We start from the raw sequence: 19,256 nt of genomic DNA, 5'->3' as shown, positions 1-19,256 counted from the left end.
CAGGAATGACTCCATATGTGCAAGCATTTGACTCACTCTTGGCCGGTCCTGTGGCAGAGTACCTCAAGATCAGTAAAGAGATTGGGGGAGATGTGCAGAAGCATGTAAGGAGGTTTGGCCCCTTTTTCCCTCTTTTAAGGACTGGTGGCTTTCTTCAGATCCTACTCATTCTTGGGTGAAGAGCCCCTTGAGAGTCTCCTGGCTCCTTCTCTTCTACCTGCACTGAGGAACTCAGTCCACGCACTGGAACATTTCCTCAGGTTTTTCCAGGCTCCCTGCTTTTATCACATATTCCGCATGGGCTTCTTTTATACAGATAGTTTGCTTGGTGCATAAAATGTGGCTTAGTTCATCTTTGTAGTGAGAACATGCTACCAGTCTGATCCCAGTGTGTTATATAACCAAGCCTGGGGTGGCTTATTGAAAGGAGTCATCATCATGACTTAGCATTTATAAAACTAAGCATGGTACTTATGCTAAAGCTATGCTAATGTGAGTTATTTTCACATTTAGCCCACAGTAAGCCCACAGTGAAGTAGGCAATGACAGGTGCCTCTCCACCAGCCTCCCTTCATGTGCTGCTACCCACGTTGTCACCCCCGCCCCTACTCTGTCTCTCTCTGAGACCCAGAATCCTCCTGCTAGTCTTCTAAGTGATCCTTTGTCAGCAAGAACCATGTTTAGGATCTTCCTGACCCGTCAGCAAAACTGGTTGCTTGATCTTTGGAAGAGCTATTTGGAGCCTCTTATATACCATCTGTTGGCAATGGTGTTAACTCTAGAGAGTGGGACTGGGACTTAGATAGGAGTGTGGGGCTTGCATTTTTACTTTATACAGTAGGTCACATTTGAAAAGGTTTTAAAACGTATCACTTTTATATATATTTTTTTACTTTTATATTTTAAAAATACAAATCCAGAAAAAATATATGACTTCAATTTGAATTTTTGTATTTGTAGTGCTTATAGCCTCATGTTTCTTAAACTCTTGGTCATGACCTTCAGTAAGAAATACATATTTGTGGGACTTCCCTGGTGGTCCAGTGGTTAAGACACTGCACTTCCACTGCAGGGGGCATGAGTTCGATCCCTGGTTGGGGAACTAAGATCCCGCATGCCGCACAGCACAGCCAAAAAAAGAAAGAAAAAGAAAGAAAGAAATGCATATTTGTAGCTAAGATATAAGTTTCACATTATGCTACTTGTGTTGCACTTTTTTTTTTTGGAAATAATTTCCAGTTGTTGTATTGCACTCATTGTTCTATTCTCCTTCACTTAATAAAGTGCAGGTTATGGGGTCACAAAGTTGATTTAATTACCTGTGATAGGTCATGGTCCAATATTTGAAAAATAGCTTTAACACAAAGGAGTAAATACCTTGAGAATTTGAGGCATAAATTTAGGTTTTTGCTTTAACTCTTACCTCTAGTTCTTGAGAACAGATTTGAGAGGGTAGGGGAGGTGATGAGAGGTAAGAGGGATTTTCAGTGCACTTCATATCGCACTGCATGTTCAGTTGCTGACTTGACTTCATCGAAAGCTAGCCCCAATTATCTTCATTTCCAACTCTGGATTATATCCCTGATTAGTTCCAGCAGGAACAATGATATATTAGTCTGCCATCAGTCCCAAGAATCAGGAGTACTTGAAGAAATCAGCATGAAGTGCCTGGGTTGCTACCAGAGTACATGGAAGTGGAGGTTTCAGGTTATTCTTACCAGGACCTCTCCAGTTGTAAAGTGTCATTGATAGCTGATTCTTCTCCTTTCCTCTCCTTTCCAGGCGGAGATGGTCCACACGGGTCTGAAGTTGGAGCGAGCGCTCTTGGTTACAGCCTCTCAATGCCAGCAGCCAGCAGGCGTAAGTTCATTACTAGTTGGTTTGATGCACAGGACAGGTTGAGAGCTTTTGCTAAGCTATCACAACATGCTAAGATAGAACTACTAGGCTCATGTATGTTCACACCAAGTCCCAGAGGGAGAGCCAGATTTTAAGCGCCACTATGGGAATGTGCCATTGAGTATATATTTATTGGGCTCTAATGGCTTTTTTTCTGTCATTTTACTTAGGACTGTAGTTATCCCTGGGACTTTGCTGCTTCTCTCAATAGACATTCTTAGCCCAAATTCATCATATTGTCCCTTATGCCCTTTGGGACCGAGAGAGTGGTTCTCTTGCTCTACTATGGGTGGGCTTAGTAAGGCTGCTGGGGACATCCTGAAACTCCTAAAGTACTGCTTCTCCCCTCACCCTTCAGTGGTTAGGCATCTCTCTTTAACTTTATTCCTACCTCAAGATTTTATGCTGCCACCAAGTATGAAAATAAATTAGAGAAAATTTAGATTTTTCTCAGAGCCAAACATTTTAGTTTTGTTTCATTTCTTCTTTTTGCATTTGGCTTTCCTAGGCAGAAGGCTAATAAAATAAGTCTTCCTACTAATGCTGTATTAAAACCTGTGAACCCTTCTTGGCATGCCTAAATAATGTAAAAATAGCGTAAGATAATGTTAAATATGTTAGAGTCTAATTTTTAATCTGTCTCGAATAGTTAAAGCATTTTGTCTAAACCTTTTTTCCAAGCCCACACTTTCCACAACAAGTCAGGCAGCTGAGACATTATTATCTTTCCCTTGCTTTAGATCGAGGATTGGCAGACTGTAGTCTGCAGGCCAAATCTGGCCTGACACCTATTTTAAATGAAGTTTTTTTGGGAACACAGCCATGTCCATTCTTTTAAGTATTGTCTGTTGCTGCTTTGTGCACTACAACGGCAGAGTTGAAAAATAGCAACAGAGACCGTATGGCCTGCAAAGCCAGAAATATTTACAGTCTGGCTCTTTACAGAAAGTTTGCCGACTCCTGCTTTAGACTGTTCTCATGCTAAGATCTGAGAAATTAGATGTTCAGGAAACCAAGCTTCAGATGAAAACACAGAAACACAAGATTCATCCGTTTTGCTAAGCTGTCCGCTCAAGTGCCAAGCCCTCTAATTGCATTTGATTCAACAGATCTCCTCTCAGCAGCTGCTCTATGGCTAGCAACGTGTTGAGGACTATACGGTTTATAAAAGAGGGCTAAGACAAAGCCCTTGTCTTTGAAGAGTCAATGACAAAGAAAAGCATGTTTACATGGGTCCATTAATAAATTGTGCTGGTGTGTGATAAGGTGCCAGAATTGGTTATGCTGACGATAGATGCTGTAGGAGGCCGGTGTGGTTGGTGGAGTGCTGTCCCTCATGACGCAGAGGAGCACACGGATAGATGGAAAGAGAGGAGCCCAGAAATGAACTAGTGTCTCCTGTTAGTGGGACAGAAAATAGGCAAGTGGCAGAAATGGTAGAATTTTGTGGTACAGCTGGAGTATGGGTCCTGATCATGAAGAACCACAAAATCCAGCCTGGGTAGTTAGAACTGTCTAAGGAGAGTGAGATGATGAGCAGTACTGTAGCCATGTGAGTCTTTGCAAGATAAATACAGAGTTTATTTGCATGCTTGTTGTAGTTCGTGAAGAATTCTTGCCTTGAGGATCGGAGTTGAGCAACATAAAGGCTTCTATAAAAATACACTAACCTCAGTCTTTTCTTGCATCTTTTTCTAGAATAAGCTTTCCGATTTGTTGGCACCCATCTCCGAGCAGATCCAAGAAGTGATAACCTTTCGGGAGAAGAACCGAGGCAGCAAGTTGTTCAATCACCTGTCAGGTGTCAGCGAAAGTATCCAGGCCCTGGGCTGGGTGGCTATGGTGAGCGGCACAGCTTCCGTGGGAGGGAAGGGACAGATTGAAAGAGGCAAGGAGATATGGCTGGAGAGGCCCCAAGTCACTGACAGCTTCTCTTTTTCTAGGCTCCCAAGCCTGGTCCCTATGTGAAGGAAATGAATGATGCTGCCATGTTTTATACAAACCGAGTCCTCAAGGAGTACAAAGATGTGTAAGTCCAGCCTGTCTTCAAGGGGTAAAGGACAAATCCAGCTGGTTACTTGCTGGAGTAGTGCTTTGCGTTAAGTTAAGACTGCCTTTGGCTGCTGTGTTTGTTCTCTTATCTCAGGGCTGCTTTTTGGAAAGTTTGATAGATATTGGCTCATAGAAACTGTATTTGCAAGCAGGAAGTGTTTCTGTTTCCTCTTCTGCTTTTTCTCCAGGGTTTGTAGAGGACTTTTTTTTTTTTTTTTTGTGGTACGCGGGCCTCTCACTGTTGTGGCCTCTCCCGTTGCGGAGCACAGGCTCCACACGCGCAGGCTCAGCGGCCATGGCTCACGGGCCCAGCCGCTCCGCGGCATGTGGGGTCTTCCCGGACCGGGGCACAAACCTGTGTCCCCTGCATCGGCAGACGGACTCTCAACCACTGCACCACCAGGGAAGCCCTGTAGAGGACTTTTGAGTCTTCTCATCCTTACCCTTCCAGGTTTAGGAGGTAAAATGGTCTAATGCCCTTTTATTTGCCTGTGTGGTCAAGATTTTGTTCTTTTGTTGAAAACTTCTAACTGGCCCAGTTGCAAAAGATTCAGTAAGATTTACTAGAAAATTACCCTGACTATTCACATGGTCAGGTAAAGTGAGATGAAGGCTGCCTGACCACTGCAGGTATTGCACAAGGGGAGTCATTGTACGTCCAACCACACGTGGCCACCAGTGTCTACTTCTCCATTGCTGGTTTTGAGCTGGAGTGACTGCAGGCAGCTATTACTTAGCTGCATAACTCTCCAAACCCTTCCTTTCTTCTGTCCATCATCAGTTATCCAACATCTGTGAAGGAATAAGCCTTCATGTGGGTGAAAAATGTCCCAGAACACCAGGCCGCTCCTTGATCCTTCCAGTAACCTGGGATTAAGCATCACAGTGTTTTCATTATACTCCACCATATACTCTGCAATTTACAGTTGAGGAAATTAGGCTTTATGATAAATAATCATAATCTCTTCCAGCTAATAACGTATAAGAAGAGAGGAAGACTTCCCTGGTGGCGCAGTGGTTAAGAATCCACCTGCCAGTGGAGGGGACACAGGTTTGATCCCTGGTTGGGGAAGATCCCACATGCCGCAGAGCAGCTAAGCCCGTGCACCACAACTACCGAGCCTGTGCTCTAGAGCCCACGAGCCACAACTACTGAGCCCGCGTGCCACAACTACTGAAGCCCATGGGCCTAGAGCTGGCGGTCTGCAACAAGAGAAGCCACCGCAATGAGAAGCCCACGCACTGCAACGAAGAGTAGCCTCCCACTCACCACTACTAGAGATAGCCCACGCGCAGCAATGAAGACCCAAACGCAGCCAAAAAAGTTTTTTTTAATTTTTTTTTTAAATTAGAGAGAGAGAGGAGACTTGAACTATAGTGCAGTGCTGTTTCTATAATTTAATACTGATTATTTCCTCCTAACAGAAGTTTTTATTTTTAATTTCTTAGGAGGAGGGCATACTTTTGACATAAGGCATTATGCTATAAGGCAGTTGAGTTTCTTGGAGTCCTAGAGATCCACAGTGATGCTCGAGAGACCTCTCTACCATGGCTTCATGCACGGAATGTTTGCTTTTATCAGTTTTGTATATTAGGTTCTGCCTAAGGTCTACTTTGAAATAGTGGTTTTGCTACTTTTAAAAAATGTTTGAGGAATACTGCTCTAAGAGATAGAAAGATATAATCTGGAGTCCCTATCCATATGGACTTTGGTCTAATTAGGGTAAGAGAATAGGTTCAAAAAAAGAAGGAAAGCTCAGTTACGCCGTTGAGCAGAGCCTAAGAAACGCCACAGGCAAGAGGATGTGAGTTCACAGATAGGAGGGAATCTGGAATCACTATTGTAATGTACCCTGACTGCCTGTGATGAGTTCTTCTTTAATTCTCCCAGGGATAAGAAGCATGTGGACTGGGTCAAAGCTTACTTGAGTATATGGACAGAGCTGCAGGCTTACATTAAGGAGTTCCATGCCACTGGCCTGGCCTGGAGCAAAACGGTGAGTGCTCCTCCCCTCCCTTCATCGCACCAGGACTGGATCTGCAGGTTTCTTAGACTTTAGCACTACCAAGGTCTTAAGAAGGAATGTTAGTCTTCTCAGTGGAGGGTAGAAAGAAAAAGGAGAGAAGGAAAGGGGAAAAAGAGTAAAGAAAGCAAGGGTCAGAGAAGGAATAGTCAGTTCTATTCAGCGTCAGTAAACATGGGTCAGGGACAATGATTGGGCTGGAAGGAGAGATAGATGAATGAGTTACACTGTGCCAACCCTCAAGAAGCTTAAAAATACAGATACGAAACCCCACTTCAAATCACCAAGCTAAGTGCTATAATAAAGGTACACAATACAGAGTATGAAGAAGAGAAGAATGATTCTCACTGGGAGAGACTGTACTTTGAAGAGGTATACTCAGACTTTTCAGGTATAGGACAGAAGTGGGAGAAATGGGAATACTAGTAAACAGCAAAGCTTAAACAAAGTAAATGCAGAGTAAGTGTAGAGATTGGTCATCTGGCTTCAATAAGGAGAGAGAGTCACATATTTAGGAGGAAAGGCTGGAAAGGAAGGTAGTTGAGACTTTTAGACTTTATAATAGGTGATAAGTAACTGTCAGAGGTATTTGAGCAAGAGAGTGATAATGATCCTATTTGTCCTTAAAAGAGTCTTAGTATATAGGTTAGGGGTAAGGGCTTATGCTTAGACTACGGAAGTGCTCATGGCGCTAGGGGCTGCTACAAAAAAGAATGAGATATAACCAAGGTAATAAACTGATTTAATGAGATTGAGGGGGTTGGAAGACTCAAAGAAGATTGAATGGTCAAGCGTGGATGATAATATCTCTCACTAATATAGAGACATGGGTGTGATGGTGAAATCAGTCTTGGACTTTGTGAGTCTGAGGTACCAGTGACACACTAAGTAAGTATTTAGAGCTATTGGTTCAGAGCTGGAATTAGGTAGAGGCCAATGGAAAAATGTGAAGGTTGAAAAACGGAGTTGAGTTGGATCCTTGGGAAAGGGTGAGAAGGAATAAAGCCAAGTTGGGTGTGGGTAGGGAGCATTAATCATTGCATCAAGGGCCACAGTGGGTACCCCATGTATCTTGGGACACATGCAGGGCCCTATTGGGGATGGTACAGAGGGGAAGAGAGGCTGACTGTGTTACCTGCACTTACTGTTCCAGGGGCCTGTGGCAAAAGAACTGAGTGGATTGCCGTCGGGACCCTCTGCTGGATCGGGTCCTCCTCCCCCGCCACCAGGCCCACCTCCCCCACCAGCCCCCACCAGTTCAGGCTCAGATGAGTCTGCTTCACGCTCAGCACTGTTTGCACAGATTAATCAGGGGGAGAGCATCACACATGGTAAGTGAATGCTTTGGCAAGAAGAGTTGGTGAATAAGTTGTTTTGGCAAGAACTTACCAACTAGAGACCTGACAGTCTGTAAACCAGAACCGTGGTTTGTATATGGGAGATTCATTTGGGGTGTCACATTCCTTCAGGTTGCCTAAAGGGATAGCAGAGCTGGCTCAAATGGAAATTGAAAATGGATCATTATAGTTGGGGGAATCTCTCTCCCCAGAGGAAAGTGATTTAATATTAAGGGGCATATACAGAGTACCTACCCTGTTGTGCCAAGACATGGTGCCGGCAGTTTTCCCCAGAGCTTTTTCCAGGTTACCATGCGGTCTCTTCAGGAGGTCATCGTGGAGGGGGTGGTTCACGTCCTCAGAGGGTGTATGTTAGTCATATGGAAAATTTGCGTAAGAATGACCTGATATTGGTGTAGAGAAAGTAGACACCCTTATACACAGTAGATGGAAGTTTAAATTATACAGCAGTCTCCTAGGAATCTACCTGTAAAAACACTGAAAGAACAACTTTTATACATTGTTGTTCACAGTAGCTAAAAATGGTGTAACAACCTGTATATCCCACTGTAAGAGAAATGGTTAACTGTGGTATGTTCCTCTTGACGCAATACGATGCAGCCATGAAATCTTTTTCTGCAGTGAGTGAACCATGCAGTGTTTAGGAGTGGTGGAGCTGAAACGCCAGTATTGGTTATATAGATTGGGCTGTGTCCACAAGCAAGGCATGTGTCAGCCTGTTGAGGGTGATTATGGAATGTTTTTCCTTAAAAAAAAAGATATTTTTATTTATTTATTAAATTTATTTATTTACTTATTTTTGGCTGTGTTGAGTCTTCGTTGCTGCGCTCAGGCTTTCTCTAGTTGGGGCGAGTGGGGGCTACTCTTCGTTGCGGTGCACAGGCTTCTCATTGCGGTGGCTTCTCTTGTTGCGGAGCATGGGCTCTAGACGCGTGGGCTTCAGTAGTTGTGGCATGTGGGCTCAGTAGTTGTGGCTCACGGGCTCTAGAGTGCAGACTCAGTAGTTGTGGCGCATGGGCTTAGTTGCTCCGCGGCATGTGGGATCTTCCTGGACCAGGGCTCGAAACCATGTCCCCTGCATTGGCAGGCGGATTCTTAACCACTGCGCCACCAGGGAAGCCCCCAAAAAAGATATTGTTAGAAACCATAGGTTAACTTGAGAAAATTTTTATTGTGTTAATTGGTTAAACCAAATTTCTTAACAGTGTGCATGCTTATATATAAATAAAAAACAGCTATGAATAGAAAAATTATTGGAAGGGGAGTTTCAAATGCTAATACTGATTGGAGGTCATAGGTTAGCTGTGAGGGTTTTTTTCCTTTTACCAAATTTTCTTTATTATCACATACTACTTTTTCTTCCTCTGTTGCTTTAAAAACTACGTACGTATTTTGTGAGTATATACTGATACTTAGTATGTCTTTCTAGATCTTTTTACATACCCATCCCCCCATACACACACATTCCACTTTTTTTTTTTTTTGGAACTTTATAATTTAATCTTGGGGTAGAAGAAAAATTATAAAAGTGCTTCTCCAAAGCTGTGTGTGAGAGAACATCTCAAAGGCTCTGGTTTTGGGCTTTGAATTTTTTCTTAAGGATCAGTTTAACTTCTGATAGCAGAAGTTGGTTATTGCCTCAGCCCAAAGCCCTGGTATGAAGGACAGGAACAAGGCAGCTGTTGTTCTTACAGCCCTGAAACATGTATCTGATGACTTGAAGACTCACAAGAACCCTGCCTTGAAGGCTCAGAGTGCTCCAGTACGAAGTGGCCCCAAACCATTCTCTGCATCTAAACCAGGAGTCAGTCCTTCCCCCAAACCAGTCACAAAGAAGGAGCCAGCTCTACTTGAACTGGAGGGCAAGAAGTGGAGAGTGGTGAGTTAAAAATGCCAGGACTGGGGGAACAAGGAGTGGGGACAAAGTGATTAAACGGAGCACAGCCAAATGAGTACAGGGTTCTGGCTTAGATTGCAAGAATGAAAGTTTGGCATAGTCTGTGTTTTGGGGTGGCATGTGCTTAATGATGAGATTCCTAAAAGGGGTATCTCTTTAACAGGAAAATCAGGAGAATGTTTCCAACCTGGTGATAGATGACACAGAGCTGAAACAAGTGGCTTACATATTCAAGTGTGTCAACTCAACATTGCAAATCAAGGGCAAAATTAACTCCATTACAGTAGGTGAGTTCTTGTTGTTGACCTAGGCAGGCTCTGTCCTAGAGCTTGAGAGGGCTGGAACCATAGCTACCCTATTTCTAGAGATTCTTAAATTCTTAATTCTTAAATCGAGTACTTTCCTTTAAAGTTATACTGTTGACCCGCTCCCTTTCTTCTCCTAGATAACTGTAAGAAACTCGGTCTGGTGTTCGATGACGTGGTGGGCATTGTGGAGATAATCAATAGTAGGGATGTCAAAGTTCAGGTAACTTGATACTTGGCTCCTTCCTTTAGTCCCTGAGGAATTAATTGAAAGAGATACAGGCGACCCACAGATGTTGCTGTGGTGGGAATCTGACTCTACAGAGTCTGTAAGCTGAGCTGCTTTGGATGTGGCAGGAAAAGAGTTGGCCCTTATCACGAGCTCTTTCCAGTACCCATTGTCACCCGCCCCTAGTATCCAGTATCTTGTACACCTGTGAGTTTTTCATGTAATCCCGTGAAACAGTGAAAGCTTTTCCCACAGGTAACTTGTTCTCCTGGCTGCTGGGACTCAGTGCTCTTCGTTTCCCCTGCAGGTAATGGGTAAAGTGCCAACCATTTCCATCAACAAAACAGATGGCTGCCACGTTTACCTGAGCAAGAATTCACTGGATTGTGAGATAGTCAGTGCCAAATCTTCTGAGATGAATGTCCTCATTCCTACAGAAGGCGATGACTTCGTAAGTTCCTTGATCTCTTTAGTAGTATGATCTGAAATCAGAAGGGACTGAAGACTTGCGTTGGAGGAGAAGTCTTCCAACGCGGCTGCTGGACACTCTGCACCAAGTGGGTGCAGCCCAGCAGTGCACACCTCAGGCACAGACACGTGAAGCAGTCCCACGAAGTAGACCCCCCAAAGGAGGGTGGTTTCTGCCTTTCTTAGGCAGAGCAGATGCTCAGCGTAGTCAAAAAGGAATGGGATTGAATCACAGCACCCTGTTGAGCTGGTGCCATGAAGCCATACACATTCCCATCTACGCCTCGTAGGTTTAACAGTCTGCAAGGTCACTGATCAGTGAACAGTAAGAAACAGACTCAAACCTGCATCGTTCTAGCTTTGGAGCCTTTGTTCTCGTTCCTGCACTGCGCTGCTGCTTCACTGTCAGCGGTGGGGGAGGTGGTCTAGAAGGTGTGGCGCTGCTAGTGCACTGCCAGTTCCACAGCCTTGCTTTCTCAGGTGGACTCAGTTTCTCTTTCATTACATCCTACTTGCTCTCAGAGTTTAGTGCGAGCAAGCATTGGGAGAAAGTTAAGATTTAATTAACCCCAGGGTATTGCCTAGCTTGGGTTTAAACCTGTTGTTTCTTTATTTGCAGAATGAGTTCCCAGTCCCTGAGCAGTTCAAGACCGTATGGAATGGGCGGAAGTTGGTCACCACAGTGACAGAAATTGCTGGATAAGCGAAGTGCCACTGGGTTCTTTGCCCTCTCCCTCACACCGTGGGATAAATCTGTATCAAGATGGTTCTTTTTTAGATTTCCTCTACCTTTCTGCTCTTAAACTGCTTCTCTGCTTTGAGAAGCACAGCTACCTGCCTTCACTGAAATATACCTCAGGCTGAGATCTGGGGGGGGGCTAGCAGGTCTTTGATCTTCTGCAGGAAGGTGCAGCTTTTCCATATCAGCTCAACCATACAGCCAGTCCATTCTTCAGGAACTGCACATCAGGACAGGTGTGTTTTAGCTTTCAGCCTTTGGGGTTATTTGACCAACAAATAGTCTTTGGGGAAGGATAAAGCAGTCCCCAGGAATTAACAGATCACAATGTTCACACAAGTTAATCTTTTTCTAACAATGAACGTGAAGGTAGCAGAAGCTGGTGTGATCCTAGTTGGTTCTTCTAACTTAAACTAATTTTCACTGTTGACAAGTGAGGCAAGGGTTTGCACGGGACCAAAGGCTGAAGCTTGGCCATCTAGCATTCCAAGCAAAATGATTTCCTGTAAGCATTCCTTTTCTTCTGCATTCCATCCTGCATCTGCCCGAACCTGAGATAGTAGGTTGTCCTGTGTTAGCTGCTGTGGTGGTGCCCTGCACCCAGGCCAGCTAAAGGAGTCTTGGACCCTTCCTCTCTCTGGGGCCCCTGCCCAGCACCTTCCTACAGAGATGACTTAAAAAGAGAGAAAAAAAAGGAAAACCACACCATTCCCAGGAATCTGGCTTCTCTTTCTCCTTCCATGCTGGGTGCCCATCATCCATCTTCATTGCTTCCTTTGCCCTGTCATGCTCAACAGCTTTTGGCTTCTGTCTGGGCATCTGAACAGAGGACTAAAATCTCCATTGCAGGCTGGTTTTAGGTCTTGTGTAAAAATCTTGCACAGCATTGCTAATGTAAATTTCAGTTTTTCCTCTAGGACAAACACTTTACCAAAATATGCAACTTTTTTTGGTGGGAAGAGAGATTGTCCTGTGATTTCTACCCATTTCCTGAGGCCTGCGGAAATGAACCTTTATGTACTTAAAGTTATACAGAAAATAGAATAAAATTAATACCAAACTTGCTTAGTATTTATGTATGATATTTGCTGTACAGCGATGTAAGAACTTCAAAAAGAAAAATGACACCAAGGATAAGAAACTACTCTTTATTTTAAACAACTTCATAAAATTATTTTCACGTGTCCCCACTTCTTGCCTTTCATCCTCTTAGTTGAAAAGTCTTGAGAGAGGTGAAAGAAAAGTCACAGAGGGTAAACTTTGCAGCACTAACAAAGTGCTTCCCTCAAGTATAGCTACCCATTTCCGCAAACTGGCATTCTGCAGAACAGTCTTCCAAAAAGTGTTGCTAGGTTTTCATGGCATAAGGGATTGGGGGTTAAGACGTCCATGCTCAAATAGCATATGAAACGGTAGATTAAGGTTAGTTTTCTTTACTGTAACAGGAATCTTCAGAGTCCTTAATATTCTAAGGTGGGTTGATCTTCAAGAGGAGAAAAGGGATATGGAATACTCCCTAAGCTTTTTGAGCACTCTTTTTCACAGAACACATCAGAATCAGTTTGAAGTGTGCGGTAATCTCAAATTTTTGAGATGGAAGTTAGCCTGATCTCTTCACATTTTTCCTCCCATTCTTTGCTAATGCCAGCAATAGAGTGACTCTAGAATCCACACCACTAGTCATATTTAGATAGGGCAGGTTCATCAAGGATGGAATGGAAAGAACTAACTACCTCCTATTTTTCTTTAAACCTCCCCCGCCCCATCTAAGTTAAGCAATATATACACTTCCTCCCTTAAGCAATCCAATTGGGTGCTATTTCCCTCCTTTTGTGACAGAGCAACAAATTCATCACTACCTGAGGAGACAAAAAAAAAGTGCTACCAAGGCAAGATGGTGGGCTGCCCGAATTTGTCTATTAATAGCTAAGACACCACAGAAAGCAACACACTCAGAGAGGAGGACAACAGCCTCAAGAAATTATGTGGACACATCAGCCAAGCAATACCTCTCCAAGCACTGGTCAAATCTCCACCAGCACAGCTAAGAAAGCATTTATTGAATACCTTAGGTCTGGGTACTGGCCTCTTGGTTTGAGATGTGGCTAGATTTTCCTGAGAAAGGCATCTGCCTTAGACTCTATCTCACTGGTTTAGTTTGTTTAGTCTCTTCTGGGCCTGGGCACAGTTCTGCCACTGACCTGCGGCAAACTCCTGATTCCTAAAACAGTCTGACCACATCAAAGGGTTGTAAAACAATCTCCGTGGTTATTAGCTAATTAAACTTGCATTCAACACCATATGCTGATAGGATGAGGCAAAGGATAAGATTCCTATCTTGGATCTTTCCAAGCAGGGCATGTTAGACGGTGACAAGAGAAGGATTAGTTTCTAGCTGGATCTGAGCTCAGGCTTGGGCGTGGAGGGAACTGGTTTGGAAGTGTGAGGGGTTCCCTGAGCTCTGGTGCAAACTACAAGGGTTTCACTCAAGGAAGGGTATGATGTGGGCATAAAACCATGCTTCAGACAGTTGAAGATGGTCCCCTTCAAGAGCCAGGAACACCAGCTGTCCTGCGTTGTCCATTGCCTTTAGCCCCAGGCGGTCCTGCAGAGAGAAAGGCCATAATTAATCAAGAGGCTTAATGAAAAGCTTCATAGTGAAATCGTAAAGACAGTTAACTTGAGATATATTCTCAAAATGCAGTCTTTTCTCTTTTGAGTATTAAAATTTAGGTGTATTGTTGAAAATGCCAAAAAGGATACTTCCCTCCAGTTTTTTTCCTAAGCATTAAAAATGTATGTGCAATTGAGATTATTCTATACAGTTTTATATTCTGCTTTCTGAAAAGTTTCCCAAAGCTTCTGGAGGACCACCTATGAGTGGGCAAGCCATGGACAAAACTGCCTCAAAATGTCAAGTTAAGTGGGGCTGAGCTAAAGACAGGAGAACATTAGCTAGATAACTTACAACAGATCCAACCCTTAGATAACAAAACTCAGACACTTTCATATCCTGCAGCTGAACATGTCATGACCCACAACTGGCGTGCTGAAGAACAAGTATGGGTGGGAAGATGAGCAGTTATGATGGCGCCAGAATGTTGCTTCTGCTGTAGCTACCATCAGTTTGAGTTTCATGACAAGTTCTTAGTTGTCATATCCAAAACTCTTAACAGATCCTAGCTTCCCCGTCCTTTTACCTCACCCAAGATGGGGCACCAGATGCAGGAGAAAAGCCAAGAGATGACAATTAGCCTCTGAAATTACTTGGAGGAATTTGAATAGAAAGAAGGCAAGTGGTTCAGATGTAACACTTCTGCATTTTGGGGAGAGTATGTCCCAAGATAAAAGCCTTAAGAGTACGGAAGGCCTCAGAACTGGAGGTGGTGAAATGCTGCCACCTCTGCTTGAGAAACAGGACCTACTGCTGAACAAAATTCACTGCTCTGCTCCTCAGTCTCCCGCAGGAGGAGCTCCCCGTGTCAGTGCCTGATTTAAAAACAGGACTTGCGCATCTATTGTTTTAAAGTAACAGCCCTCTGTTTCTGTCACGCGTGGGGGCTTCTTGGATTTGTAGTGGACTACACCTCAGCAAAGGAAGCTGGTTCTAAACCTTGTTATCAGAAGGAAGGAGTCAGAGATGATGTGTCCCTTGTACATGCCTGAAAACATATGACGTATAGGTCCTTCAACCTTCAGGATGTAGGCTTCGGTAAACCAATGCCTCATAAGCTAGTGCAACAATCAACAGCCTAACAAGCCTTGTCCACATCAGACACAAGACAGACGCCTCTTGAGCACCTGCTGTGCTGGGGTGTACAAGACAAGGTCTGTCACCAAAGCACCTAGCAGCTTGCGGAAGCAGGAGCTGAAAAGGACTGCGCCTCTCTTCCCCAGTTACCTGTGTGTACAGGGTGCTCTCCTGTAAGGGAATGGTTTCCTTGGCTTGGCCACTTCTGTAAAATCCAAACCACTGCAGGAGAGAGAGAAGAAATGAGGTCAGATCAGACACATGGCGCATACTGCCAAACTGGTTGAAGACTGGCTAGTAGCTAAGACTACCAACAAACCGAACACCCTAACACTGCAGCAAGGAGGAAAAACAGCGTATCTTGAGTCATCTCTTCTTAAGGGTGGGTCCTGAGGTATGAGTTAATCCTTCCAAAAAGCTTTCCGACTCCCCAGAATTGCTGCTTCCTACAATTATTGAGCACCTACTCTGTGAAAATCCTTGTGCTGAAGTCTAAACATTCAAAGATGAATATGGGGCTTCCCTGGTGGCGCAGTGGTTGAGAGTCTGCCTGCCGATGCAGGGGACACGGGTTCGTGCCCCGGTCCGGGAAGATCCCACATGCCGCGGAGCAGCTGGACCCGTGAGCCACGGCCGCTGACCCTGCGCGCCCGGAGCCTGTGCTCCGCAACGGGAGAAGCCCACATACCACAAAAAAAAAAAAAAAAAAAGATGAATATGTATACAGTCCCTGTTTTCAAGAAGCTCTAGTCCAATGCACAGAAACAACTAACTGTTCAGCATGGGGGTCAGCAAACTTCCATAAAGACCAGATACAAAATATTTTAGGCTTTAAGGGCCACGTGGTTGCAGCTACTAAATGCTGCCATTGTAATGCAAAAGCTGCCACAGGCAATATTTCTGAAATGCATATGGCTGCATTCTAATGAAACCTTATTTATAGACATTGACATTTGAATTGCATGTAATTTTCACATCATCAAATATTCTTTTGACTTTTTTCTACCATTTACAAATATAAAAACCATTTTTAGTTTGTGGGCCATACAAATGCATGTGGCAGGCTGGATTTGGCCCACAGGTGTAGTTTGCTAGTCCCTGGTGCTCTGACACAATGTGATGAATGCTGATAGAACAGAGGCTGATGATTCTTTAAAAGAGGGAGCAAAAGCAATTCCCTGGCGGTGCAGTGGTTAGCACTCTGCGCTTCCACTGCAGGGGGCGTGGGTTCGATCCCTAGTCTGAGAACTAAGATCATGCATGCTGTGCGGCGCGACCAAAAAAAAAAGCAGGTGGGTGGTAGCAAATTCTGCTTGGAAGAGGGGTGGCATCCTGGATGGAGGAAGTGACATTTGAGATTGGCCTTGACAGCTGAATAGAAGCTTGTCAGGCGGAGAAGCCCACAGAAGGGCGTTTTAGAGACTGAAAAGCATGAACAAAGGAACACAGACACACAAAAGAAAAAGCACATGCCAGGCCCAGGGCATTTCAAGTAATACAGTATGGCTTGATGAGAGAGGATATGAAGTGGTCATGAAGTTAAGATTAAGTTGGAAAGACAGGTCAAAGACAGGTCAAGGCAGACCTTGAATGTGAACCTCAGGAATTTATAGACTTTGGACTCGTAGTTCTGAACCTTTTTTGGATCACGGATCTCTGAAAATCTGATAAAAATTATAGACCCTTCCTCAGAGGGTGCAACTACAGTTGACCCTTGAACAACATGGGTTTGAACTGCTCCGGTCCACTTATACATGGATTTTTTTCCAATACTGTGGATGCTGAGGGCTGACCATAAGTTATATGTATATTTTTGCCTGTGCGAAGGGTCAGCGTCCCTAACCCCCATGTTTTTCAAGGGTCAACTAAGTTTGCACACAATTTGGGGCGGTTGGGGGGCTACAACCCTCAGTGTCCCATTCATAGACCTCAGAACCCCTGCTCTACACAAAGGTGGGTGAAAGGGACTGACAGTTTTTCCCAGCAGGCAGCTGTGGGCTTTTTTCGTTTGTTTGTTTCTTGTCTTTTTTTAGTTTAGCGGCACTTGGGTCTTTGTTGCGGCACATGGGCTCTTCATTGCAGGCTTCTCTCTAGTTGCGGTGTGCAGGTTTCTCTAGTTGTGGCATGTGGGCTCCAGGGCACATGGGCTCAGTACTTGCGGTGTGCAGACTTCTCTCTAGTTGCGGCGTGCGGGTTTAGTTGCCCTGCGGCATGTGGGATCTTAGTTCCCCGACCAGGGATCAAACCCGCGTCCCTTGCATTGGAAGGCGGATTCTTAACCACTGGACCACCAGGGAAGTCATGCAGCTGTGTCTTAATGCCATTTACTCTGATGGTCTCCTGGCATGTTGTGGCCTAAGCAGCATCTCACCTCAGAATCCACAGGGTCCACAATGGAATCGTTGAGGAATTTCACCATCACAAACTTCTTCAGGGCCATCAGGTTTTTCCTGTAGGACTCATTGACACCCTGGAGAAAAGGCGAACAGTAAGTACCTCAGGGACACCACCATCAGGTTATAGCTGGGGAATTAAAACCTTTCAGTACTCTGGTCTCCCTGACCTTGGGCCACCATGTTTCTTCTCCATGGTATGGGCTGCTTTTCTAGCTTCCTTCCCAGAATATACCAGGTACAGCCTTTTCTTACCATCCTATCTGACTGACAATGCTCCCACCAACCATGGCATACTGGTGCCACCATGAATCCGTCACTGCCCTCCAAAGGCCTCCATCACATAGGTTCAAGGCTTCTAGCCAGAGAAAGCCAAGGCAAAATAAGAAACTACAAAATCTGAGTGGTTTTGCTATACTATTCTATTCCCACCGCTCCCCTTCAAATTCTGTTTGTTTGTTTTAAACCTCCAGATAAGCCCAATATAAATTGAGCCATCTAGTTTACCAGAATCTCCCAAAGCATGCTCATCTTTGAGACACACTCAGTCCCCTCTGCAGTTTCTCTTCTAAGTAAATTACTCTTCTGAGAAAATATGACCCCAAAAGGATCCACTAGAAAGGCTTCCCTCAGTAAGGCAGCAGCTGAAGTTCCATGTAAGCCAGCCAGCACCTACTGAGCTCACCCTGCTGATTCAACACTAGGAAAGAGGAAGAACCTACAGGAAGAAAAAGCCACATGAATTTCAGCCTCCCTAAAAGAAACTGAATCGCATAAGCACCGCCTCCCAAAAAACAGAACTTCTTGTTTCCTGGATTCTGCCTGGGATATTCTGAATAAACGGTCACTGCTAATCTGTTTATAATGCCCCAAACAGGAAAATGAATGCACATCTATGGTAGCCTGGGTTGGGTGCTTACTCTCTCCTGATTAATATCTGCCAAGAAGATGCTGTGGTTGCGGTATATGTCCTCCTTTATGGGGTCGTGCCAGTATTCTGCTTGCACCAGGCTGTGGGAGGAAAAGAAAGAAAGGTGACCAAGCTGCACTTCGGTCAGCACTCCCGGGGCATGCCCCTGTGCACAGGCCACCAAGAGACTTCAAAGGGACAAAGGACCAGAGCCTTCTGTTCCCTCTGCCTGATCCATTTTTTCTTAGCATCTCCTATGCTCCTTCTCGTCGTTGAGATCCCAGCTTAAATATCTTTTCTTCAAAGACCGTTCTGTCCAAAGTAGGCACCTCCTCCATTACTGTCCATTGCTGCCCCCTGTTTCTTTCTGCCACGGGGCTTAGCACTGTTATCTAGTGCATCTGTTTACTTGGAGACCCCCTTTCCCCAAGTAAACAGAGTATGTTACCCTAAATGTCTTATTTACAAGAGCATGTTACCCTAATCGTCTTATTCTCCACTGTATCTGCAAGACTTACAATGGGGCCTGGCAAACAGTAATAGTTCAGTACTTGATTAAATTATGAACAAAGTTTTTTAAGTGCGACTAAAACTTAGAGACAACACAACCACTGCAATACTTATAAATAAAGGAAAGAGAGAAAGCTAAAGTTGAATAAATATTTTCAACACAGCCCAACCCTGCCTACTAACTATGAGCTGAGCACTGCACTGAGAGCTTCACACTCCACTGCTCTAATCCTCGCAGCAACCCTGCAGCAAAGCACAATTAGCCTTGTGCTGGAGGTGAGAAGTAGGCTCAAGGACATCCAAGGCCACACAGCTGGACAGTGTAGCACTAAGCCTCTCCAACAACCCGCTAGAGAGAGAATATGGAAGGCCATGTCTTTTCTTTTTACATGTGGCTCAAGATGTCTATTTTCCCTTCACACTTGATTGCTACTTCCAGGTTCAGTAGAGAATTCTACATTGGAAATCATTTCTTCTCAGAAGCCAAAGGTACTGCACCACTGCCTTCTAGCGAGTAGTTTTGCTGCCAGGGAGTCAGTGTGTGGCCTCACGGGGGTCTGCTCTTTACCCGCAGTGTTCAGACACTTCACAGGAATATACCTGGATGTGGGTCTTTTTTCACCCCTGACTACTTGGTGAGCCCTTTCGATGTGGAAACTCATGTCCCATAGTTCTGAGAAGTGTTCTCATATTACTTCTTTGATAATTCCAATCCACTCTT

General features: G+C 44.5%; 2 protein-coding genes across 3 annotated transcripts in view; one reads left to right on the top strand and one right to left on the bottom strand.

The window, feature by feature from the left end:
• CAP1 (cyclase associated actin cytoskeleton regulatory protein 1) overlaps positions 1–10,935 on the top strand; it is an 11,871-nt gene extending 936 nt beyond the window's left edge. The window contains exons 2-12 of the mRNA XM_007453759.1: positions 4–104; positions 1,783–1,860; positions 3,598–3,741; positions 3,843–3,928; positions 5,843–5,948; positions 7,129–7,306; positions 9,028–9,212; positions 9,394–9,517; positions 9,676–9,758; positions 10,072–10,215; positions 10,852–10,935. Coding sequence (XP_007453821.1) covers positions 4–104; positions 1,783–1,860; positions 3,598–3,741; positions 3,843–3,928; positions 5,843–5,948; positions 7,129–7,306; positions 9,028–9,212; positions 9,394–9,517; positions 9,676–9,758; positions 10,072–10,215; positions 10,852–10,935 — 1,313 coding nt within the window. The remainder of the gene's footprint in view (positions 1–3; positions 105–1,782; positions 1,861–3,597; positions 3,742–3,842; positions 3,929–5,842; positions 5,949–7,128; positions 7,307–9,027; positions 9,213–9,393; positions 9,518–9,675; positions 9,759–10,071; positions 10,216–10,851) is intronic.
• Positions 10,936–13,227: 2,292 nt separating this feature from the next.
• PPT1 (palmitoyl-protein thioesterase 1) overlaps positions 13,228–19,256 on the bottom strand; it is a 17,090-nt gene continuing 11,061 nt past the window's right edge. The window contains exons 3-6 of one of the 2 annotated variants that reach the window (XM_007453758.1): positions 18,036–18,126; positions 17,094–17,192; positions 14,873–14,944; positions 13,228–13,576 (exon numbers count right to left, since the gene is read on the bottom strand). In XM_007453758.1, coding sequence (XP_007453820.1) covers positions 13,454–13,576; positions 14,873–14,944; positions 17,094–17,192; positions 18,036–18,126 — 385 coding nt within the window. In that variant the 3' untranslated portion in view covers positions 13,228–13,453. The remainder of the gene's footprint in view (positions 13,577–14,872; positions 14,945–17,093; positions 17,193–18,035; positions 18,127–19,256) is intronic. The other variant, XM_007453757.1, reaches the window with a different exon arrangement.

This window comes from Lipotes vexillifer, unplaced genomic scaffold, assembly GCF_000442215.2.
Source record: "Lipotes vexillifer unplaced genomic scaffold, Lipotes_vexillifer_v1.1 scaffold213, whole genome shotgun sequence".
In the NCBI taxonomy this organism is placed as follows: domain Eukaryota; kingdom Metazoa; phylum Chordata; class Mammalia; order Artiodactyla; family Lipotidae; genus Lipotes; species Lipotes vexillifer.
Note: the sequence above shows the minus strand (reverse complement) of the source record. Positions and strands in the feature narration are given on the sequence as shown.